This window comes from Dipteris shenzhenensis, chromosome 15 (assembly GCF_047967505.1).
Source record: "Dipteris shenzhenensis isolate YYH24624 ecotype China chromosome 15, Dip_SZ_1.0, whole genome shotgun sequence".
In the NCBI taxonomy this organism is placed as follows: Eukaryota; Viridiplantae; Streptophyta; class Polypodiopsida; order Gleicheniales; family Dipteridaceae; genus Dipteris; species Dipteris shenzhenensis.
The window spans coordinates 51,339,519-51,349,399 of record NC_141610.1 but is presented as its reverse complement, the minus strand read 5'-3'; the positions used below and the strand labels follow the sequence as shown (position 1 = coordinate 51,349,399).

Here is a 9,881-nt window from a genome sequence, read left to right as displayed (position 1 = left end):
AAGCCCCCTGCCACCCACATCCAACACAACCCCCCCCCCCCAACAAACCAACCAACATCCCCACCCACCCACCACCAAGCCAGCCCCAACACATACCATCCACGTATGCACACTAGGGAGAACCTAGTAGGCACATTTGTAGACTCACAATATAGGCCCAATGTAAGATTCTAGGAGTGCTTCAACATGCTCCAAAGACACATGCTGTGTAATTTCACGGATGCTTCAAAATTTGGTTCACAAAACAATATAAAAGACATATCTGTGCATGTATTTCCAGAACTTAAAACTCCTAGAAAGTGCAGCCACCACATTTTCCTGCCTCATAAATACAATTAAAAACCTGCACCATTTTATTTGCTCATCTTAATCAGAAATCATATGAGACAGAACAATAGCCCATCGGAAAGTAAAATTGTGTGATACTCAAGAGGGTTTTACAACCAATGATGGCTCGTCACTAGGCAATTACCATGTTCATAAACCTTCTTTTTGCGAAAGCAACCCACCATTTATTTTGCGAGCCATTGGGACAATAAGCTCGTTCCATTAGCCTGCCGCTTGTTTCCTCCCTCAATTGTTTCAAATAACTCCTGAGCAATTCTGCAACACAAATCCAATCAATATGAATTGTGCATGGGGAAAAATAACTCAAATGTGAGTGCCTCAGCGCAAAGTCTGCACATACTCAAGTACACACATGTGCAGACACTTGCACATGAGACACAGACACACGTATCACATGATAAGCCTGCCCCTTGTTTCCTCCCTCAATTGTTTCAAATAACTCCTGAGCAATTCTGCAACACGAATCCAAGCAAAATATGAATTGTGCATGGGTAAACAGAACTCAAATGTGAGTGCCTAAGGGCAAAGTTTGCACACTCAAGTACACACATGTGCAGACACTTGCACATGAGACAGACACGTATATCATATGATAAAGGAAAGAAAACTCTTTTATATGCAAAGAGATCAACATTGATACATAGATAGATCACTATACACACACACACACACACACACACTCAAGTACACACATGTGCAGACACTTGCACATGAGACACAGACACATATATCACATGATAGAGGAAAGAAAACTCTTTTATATGCAAACAGGTCAACATTGATAGATAGATAGATCACTAGACATATATATATATATATATATATATATATAGAGAGAGAGAGAGAGAGAAGAAGCAAAGGAGGGGGGATGAGAAGTGCATGCTGAACTTTTTCAAATATTTTTATTTTGTGCAGATGCGCATGTGTGTGTGTGTGTGTGTGTGTGTGTGTGTGTGAAAAGAGAGAGAGAGAGAGAGAGAGAGGGCACAAATTGCATAGTTGAAGAGACGATTCGTTACATCCAAGAAAGCCAACAGAAAGAGAGAATGGGTACAAGCCAGAGAGGTTGGGCACATAATTATTAGATGCTGGCATGTATTTATTCTTGAAAGCCAACAGAAAGAGAGAATGGGTACAAGCCAGAGAGGTTGGGAACATAATTATTAGATGCTGGCATGTATTTATTCTTTCTGTCGGCTCTCCTGGATATGATGGTCTCTCTTCAGCTATGTGATTGCTCTCTCTCTCTCTCTCTCTCTCTCTCTCTCTCTCTTCCCTCCACTCCCAGCCGCCCAGTTCCAGCCTCTGCTCCCAACTGCTCAGCTCTTCCTCTCCCATCTGCTCCTAGCCGCTCAGCTTCAGCCGACTTAGCTCTCACCCAGCCGCCTCAGTAGCCCAACAGACGTGCTTGCAGACTCGAAGGTAGCCGCCGCCACCACAGCCTGTCGGGCCTCAGACCTGGTCTTGACTTCATTTCGCCGTCTCGCTTCCACCTCCAAAATTCCTCCAAAGCTCTGAATTGCCACCACAGTTTGCTTTGAACTTCAGTTCAGTTCAGTCAATTCAACTTGATTCGGTTCAGTTTCAGTCCGATTCAGTTTAGTCACTTCAATCAGCCAATTCAGTCCATTGACCCCAGGTTGGGCTGAACACCTGGCCCAACCTGGAGGTTAGGAACAGCATTGGGGTAGGCAGATTTATGCAGTCCAGCATGGAGCCTACCAAGATAAAGTCATTTGGTACCTCGACCTAGGCTGGCAATATTTCTTACTCAATTGTTGCAGGCTTTGCCCCGACTCTTAGCGCAAAGACATATCACCAAATGAACACCATTTCAAATCCACAAGAGCGTATCTATTATCTAGAGCTTGAAATTCGAGAGCTCAAGCTTCAGATTGCATCTCTAGAAAGGAGAGGTCATGATATGGAGGGTAATGGAAAAAAAAAAGTCATCCACGGAGTAATGAAAAAATGTAATGCATCTCCACCAACACCTATGAATAGCAAAGTGAACAAAGTTCAGCTTTACAAGGAAATGAAAGAGCAAAAATCTTGGATGAATAATAGAATGATCCCACACGTTGGGGGTTTAAAAGATGGATGCCTTCATGATGACGAAGACAAAGACATACACGATATAATCATATGCCTTACGAAGTAAATACCACAAGTTGAATAGGACGAGAATGATATAAGCAATATCAGTCAAACTGGCACTGAAGCAAAAGTCTACTTCAGAGGGAGGTCAGCAAGAGTTAAGATCCTGAGACAAACACATAAGCTGAGGAGCACCAAGATTTGGATATCTGAGGAGCTCACTCCAACCCAGCTCAAACAAAGAAATAGTGAAGCTGCCAATGTAAAGGAAGCAGGCAAATGTGCCGTTTATCAAGGTGGGCAAGCACTCATTAGGGATTTCAAACCTAAACCCAAAGACTCTCTTGAGACTTTAGAAACTTCTCTAACAAAAGTTTCAAGTGGACGCTTCCTTGGGATCGAACTAGCTCCGGCTCTCACTAAGCGTTGTAGGTTCTGATAGATAAAAACAACCACCCCCTAACACCCTCGCTCAGACATGGCTGCATTTGAGGATGTATTTTCAATGGAGCTAGCTTGTAACCTTGTAAAGGAGAGTTACATTATGCAATATAACACTTGCCTAATAGTTAACCCAGAGATATAAGAGCCTGTAAGTCACCATGGTGAGCACCAACTCTACTGGTTAAAAGGACTTAAACAAGAAAACCACCACTCCAACTATGGTGACTTACTCCCATAAGTCACCATGGTGAGCACCAATTCTTCTGGTTAAAAGTAAAGGACTTAAACAAGAAAAAGCACCACTCTGTCCTTACAACAATGTTCCTCCGCCTTCCCAAGCAAACTAGGCTCCAAATGCAAACACAACAGACTGATGAAAAGAAACAAACGACTGTAATTACGGTTAATGGATTAGCAGTCTTCTTGATTTTGTAGCTAAATCAAAAGAGAGTAACAAAGTACTTATCACATGCTAGGATGGCTGTTTTTATGAATCCTTCATTGCCGCACAGGATGCATGTCCATAGAATCCCATGTTTGGCAAAGCAATCATCATCAAACTGCAGAATTTTGTGAGACAAAAATAGTTTACCTGCTTCCTGCTGGGACTGTGGAGGGGTGAACAAGCCTCCAAGTGGAAAACCAGCTTCTCCAGGAATTGGGAACCTTTCAAGGCCAAGGTTGATGATCGCTTTTGTTCCCTCTGCTTCAGTCCTGCAATTTTCTATCCGCTTGAGGGCCATGTTGATGTAAAATGTCAAGTAGATTAGAAGTTTGTCTGCAGCACTCTTGACGTCAAACTTGCGAAAGAAAACATTAGCCCTGAAAAATGTGATGGCTTCATCAATGATGTCGGTCTTTCCTGCAGAGATTAATAAACTCAACATAAGCAAAACAAAGAAAACGTCATTTGGACCACCCGCTGGTTTACAAACCATCAAATAGATCATGCATATCAGGAACTAGCTAATAAAGCTACTCCATCAATTTCATCAGCTTTATCAGCACTGACTTGTGGGCGTCTAGCATTGGATAAACACACTCATCCATGCCTACATTTCCACATAGCCCCGCACATAACCATTGGATAGGTACACATACATTTTTACGTGGTCCCCAACACAAAGGTCTTCGAACTGAATTTCTCCCATAGCTTGGAGTGGAGATGCATACATTAAAGCAGGCAAATGTTACTTGCGAATAGCAATACAATTTTATTTTAGGCTCTCCTAAACAAGAGTTCTCACCATATCCTAGATATACATGTTTCAAGAGAAGATTAACAAACAGGCATGCTCAGAAAGCCAAAACCTGAGTCCGCTGCTGGGGCAGGCCCTTTAATGTGACTCCTCAAGGGAAGAAGAGGACAGCCACATGCTTGAGAGATTCCCTCCTCATTCACAAAAGATGAATGATAAACCTGAAAGTAAACACTCCTCTTTTTCAAAGGCAAACAATTATTATGAACAAACCCAATTTTAATATCTTAAAAAAAGTTCCTTACACAGAACAGATAAATTTTTCACAAGCTTTCAGATTTATTCCCAAGTTCAGCATCAGAAATATAAGTAAATACATGTGATGGACTTCATTTTGCATAATGTCCACTCACAAAAACTCAAGTCAACAAGATGAAGGAATTCTTAAAATTTGGCATTAGGAGGATGCAATACCGTCTACAACTACACGTCTCCTGCCATTTTGCAAACTACTTCAGTCGGAGAGCAAGAGAAGCATGGACTTAGTGATGCTCACTCAAATCGATATGAAGGTCTCCAGAGCAGCTCAGGAAAACTAAGTGCAGTTCCTCAACTTCCACTAAAGATCACACAATCAGACACATATGCTAAGCTTTTGAAATGAGCAGTAAACAACGTTAACATAAGTTCATATAAATGCATGTCGTCAGACTGGTCCATTTGGAGCCTCCTCTGACACTAGAGCAAACTATGGGCCATAGGCAACCAAGACGTCCTCAGACTGGTTAGTAACACTGCAATCAAGAAGTCATCAACCTAGTCCAGCAACTGACGAGTCATCAGACTTGTCCAGTCACAATAAAGCAACCAATGGGCGTCATGCGACTAGGAGAAGCAAACCATGGCTCATCAGGAGAAGCAAACCATGGCTCATCAGACTGGTCATCGAACTAACTCAATGAACCATGGAGCAGCCCAGGTCACCAGACTGGCCCATTAACAGTGCAGTAACGACGAAGAGGTCACTACACTACAGCAACGAGCACGTCACCAGGTACTAAAGTAAAGCAACCATTACCAAATTGATCCCGTAACACGGGAGTAACAAATAGGCCCCCGGCCCAATAACACTGCAGCAACCAAGAGGAGTAACTAAAAGGTCATCAGACTAGTCAATTACATGGAGCAAATAAAAGGTCATCAATCTTGTCCATTGACAACATGTCATTTACCACCAAAGCAAAGCATGCAATTCCCCTCTGGAGTAAGTAATTGAATGCCTTCCACCATTGAAGGATCGATAACACCCTTTTGAAGTGGCCTGATTTCTTACAAGTGGGAACTAACGTTCAGCCTACTGTACATGTCCTAGATAAAGACAAAAGGGGTACCATATGTCTCACATAAAGCATAGTCAACACATTTTAATGGGCAGACAATGTCAAGCGTCTAAACTGAATGCAATCCTCAGCGAGTATACGATTTGACAAATTCTAGAGAGTTTCAGATCTGAATGTCCAGGATAGCAGACCCAACGTACCATTTTTGTACCAACAAAACGGAGGTGACCGGCCTTAATCTTGCCTTGAGCAACTCCGTAAGCGGAAATCAACTTGCCTGCCAAATTTCACATATTGGCAAGCCATATCTGTTTCAAATCCAGACGGATCCCATTAGAACAACCTCGCCTCACAATGCCGAAATGATGAGTAAAGGACAGGCACCCTACAAAGGCTCAAGTTTAGGAATCTACGGAGTGAAAAATAAAATACAATGATAGTGGAGCTTGATCCGTCCCTCTCTTGAAGAGAGTATGCAATGCACACTTAGATGGATCGGGTGTCCCAATTAAAGTTTCAATATTTTCCTAAAATTATATTTTCCTCAAACATATATGTTAGTTTTGCCCCCTGCCAGGGGCACCCACTTTGAGCTTACGCAACACACCGCTAGGACTCGAACGACAGTCACCACCCTGGTAGGCGGGTAACCCTACCACCAGGCTTCCGCAGCGCCCTCATGGGATCAAACTTAACACAACGTGCTAAAGTTTCAATATTTTCCTCAAAAATACATGTTAGGTCCCACGCTAACCCAATCTTAATGATAAATTTGATATAACTATTGGATCAATCTGAACACAACAAGAGGGAGATTCGGCTATCTAATCTGAAGTTTCATTGAGAGAGAAGGACTTAGATTAGTATGCAGTGTGCAAAAGTTCAAGCATTACCTTCTAAGACATTTCTTCATTTTATACCTTCATCATAAAGCCACTCTTTCTTTGATTTGCAAGAACCTAATGGACATAAGACTAGTGAGGTGGATGCTCCATTTACTCTGCTATTAAAATTCGTCCTAATGGCCTAGCCCCTAATGGCTCTCACCTAATTTCACCACATGTATCCTTCCCATCTAGCTATTCTAAAGGCCCTTAATCTCATCAAATCATTCCATACATATCACTTAACCTAAGAAGAAAGGTAATTGAAAATGCATTTATTTTCCAATTGAGATATTCAATTGATCTCATCAGGTGTGAAGGTGGAGTACCCTAATAAAGCTAAGGCAAAAGGGATAGATTCAAAGATTTATACAAAGAGGGGGTATAAACTCAAGACATCCATTATCAGGTCTCACCACTAGTCTACATGAAGATGTTGTAAAAGAAATAGAGTAAAGGAGTTTTGAATTTGTACTCGGATTTGTACTAGAATCTGAGGAGTGGGAAGACTTGGTGTTATTTTTGGAGCTAATTGTGTAGAAGTTGAATAAATGAACGGGTTATCTTAGGGCTTGAATAGGTTTTCTTGGAACAATAAACAAATGGGTCAATAGTTCAAGCTAGTAGGATTGATAGATTTTATGCGATGGGTAAAGGTTAGTGGACGAGGCTCCCATGGTTGGTGGATGAAAGCTCCGATGGGGGGTTGTTACCTATTTGATTCTGGTTTGTGGGATCATTTGGCTGTGAAATTGTGGTTTTTACTTCCTTTGATTTTTGGCAGATCTCTATATATTTTGTTATATTAGGGGTGTTATGAAGTGTGTTATGCAATGGGATAGGGAGTATGAACTTGCTAGATGAATGAGAGGTGGGGAACATGGTGTTATAGGATTTTGTGGAGATGACAAATGAGGCGGCTCGGAGGGGGTTCCTCTCTAAGGATGTGAATGTTGTTGAAACTTTTCACAAAATGGCAAAGTAGTTTGAAGATAGGGGATCAGCATCCTATTACTAAGCTAAGGCCCTAACTTTGAGGATTAGAGAAATATGTATGTTGGTGGTGGATGGGCTCGTGAACGGTACGGATATTTTTGAAAAAATTGGATTATACCTATTTATAGATGCATCCTCTTCGGATTTGACCTAGATAAAGCTTATAGGAAATTTCGATGGGATTATATTTGCAAAGTTATTTGCATTTAGGGTTTTGGGATGCCGTTATTGGGATGTTTAAGATGTTACTTGGAAATTCTTGAATGCGAGCATAGCGGGGAAATTCTTTCTTCGAAGGCCCATCAGACAAGGGTGCCTATTGGCACCATTGCTTTTGGCCATTGGTAATACTCGATGCATTAGTTTGTTAAAAAAAGATGGTTGCTTAGGGTAGGATTGAAGGATAGAAGTTGTCCTCTAGAAGACAGCTTCATTCAACTCTTGGGCTTCATTTTCAACCTCTTGCAAGTCCTCTTTGTTGTGCCATCACGTTACCTTTTCCTAGTTTGGGCATTCGAGGGGAGAGAGAGAGAGAGAGAGAGAGAGAGAGAGAGAGAGATCCAATATAGGGGGTTTGCTTCAAATCATCCTTAAGAGGACTCTCGCTATCTTTGTTGAAGCAAGCCAGGATTTTTCAAAAGTAATGTGCTTTCGTTTATCAACAGTCCCTCATAAATAAACTCCCTTAGAAAAGTACAACATGGAGATAGAGAGTACACTTAAAACTTATACTCTACAATGGAACACTAATTTCAAGAATTGATGTCCCTAAATTGAAATGTTTGAAAGCGTTCTATGCAACTCATGACTACGATTCATTGCTTGAAGTACTCTATAATGACATTCTTGTTTCAATCCATGGAGGAAAAACCACTTGGCAGCTTACATCAAGCAAAGAATTGCAAAGAAGGTACTAGATTCATCAAGCTCGCGAGCATTGCTTTTTGATTGCTTGCAAAGGCTATTGAATATATTCATGGACTCCTTTATCATTTTGTTGAACCAAGGAGGAAGCATAGAGGAACTTTGTAGTGTACAACAATCCAATGCACAAAATACGCATACGATTTTGCTAACGGAGCTATCGTTTTCGACCACCCATTGGTTCCTACAAGGCAAAAGTGTAAATACACGACATGGTCAATGGAGGAAGAAAATAATTTATGCCATTTAATCCCCTCTTAATCCTAACTATAGAGACGGGCTCTCTGTGAAAGAATCGGTGGCTTTACTTTATCGTGAATAACCACCCAAATCAAAACACTCTATCCAAGTAATATCCAACAAAATATATAAGTTGAGAACAAATGCTTTCAACAAAGAGTTGACATCAATTGTTCCACTCCCTTTCACAGAAGGAACATCCAATATTCCCTTTAGAGGAACAAGCCAAAATATATATGAGTATAGCCCTCATCCTCACGCTCATCAACAAACACAAAAGAGGAAATGCGACGACAAAACCCCACAAGCTTTATATGTTAAGACGATCCATGAAAGGCCTAAATTTGCATGCTCATGTTGTGGTACATTAACATTAAAGATAAAGTTACAAGTGATAACTCAATTGATGGGCTCTTTTTTACATGAGCATGCTCTCATATATGACGATCTAACATACAAGCATTGCAACCTTTGCTAGCTCTGTTATGACAACATAAAGCTAAAAAGAGAACCCACTTTCTGTTGGAAGAATATGAAGATGACAAAAGCAGCCAAATATGTGCCTTTACTAAACAAAGTTGAAGAATGCCTTATCTCAATAAGGATTCCATTGGCACAAATTAGAGAATTGACAATATGGTTTACAAAGGATCATCATAAATGTCCTTGCAGATGTTGATAGAGCCCAACATGTGTTGCCTCGCTTTTTAATAAACAATGCAATGGTCATGCTAGCGGAAATTGGAATACAAACATAACTACATGAGGCATAGTTTGTCCCACATTAGCAATGCATGCCATTCGTGAATTACTTAAAATGCCTTTATACAAGCAAAACAACGTCCAAATAAATCCACTTTGGATAGAACATATATGTGCTCTACAGCAATCGGGGAGCTGGATCATACAAAGGTAACTGAGCACCAAAACGACATTACAATAGAAGATGAATTATCAACGTACACTTTAGTGCATGGGATATATAGTAGCGAACAAGTAATAGACTTTGATGATCACAAACCATTAATTGTTGCTCCATCAGAAGGATTCCCACCATTAAATGTATTCAAGGACAAGCATTGTGAGGAACTAGCCTTCCCTACATTATTTTATGGATACCCACATGCATATTAGATATAATGAAATGGGAAGTAACAAATGAAGATAGGATATTTGCATTGAACATAGAAAACATGTTCTTCAAAACAATGAAAGTTTTGGTAAAACAATTTATCACCTCCACATGGGTTTAACTACACAAAGGACAACTGAAAGGTAATAACTTGCAAGAAATGAAGGACAAATTGATGTAATGGATCATACCAAGGTCTATGGTTGTGAGTGATCATGTGATTGAGTGTGTGAACATGTGTGTGTGTGTGTGTGTGTGTAGGTGTGACTGTTGATGT

At 40.7% G+C, this 9,881-nt stretch overlaps 1 protein-coding gene across 2 annotated transcripts; it reads right to left on the bottom strand.

Moving 5' to 3' along the window:
- Window positions 1-404: 404 nt before the first annotated feature.
- ARPC3 (actin-related protein C3) lies at window positions 405-5,945 on the bottom strand. Of its 2 annotated transcripts, none has more exons than XM_087385973.1 (5): window positions 5,842-5,945; window positions 5,629-5,736; window positions 4,201-4,309; window positions 3,482-3,751; window positions 405-603 (listed from the first exon to the last, which is right to left on the bottom strand). In XM_087385973.1, exons 2-5 carry the CDS (start codon window positions 5,629-5,631, stop codon window positions 461-463), a joined length of 525 nt encoding a protein of 174 aa, XP_087242099.1. In that variant the 5' UTR covers window positions 5,632-5,736; window positions 5,842-5,945; the 3' UTR covers window positions 405-460. The 2 variants fall into 2 exon arrangements, with proteins under 2 accessions (XP_087242099.1, XP_087242100.1); XM_087385974.1 differs by having other exon boundaries at window positions 5,861-5,945.
- Between the last annotated feature and the right edge of the window lie 3,936 nt (window positions 5,946-9,881).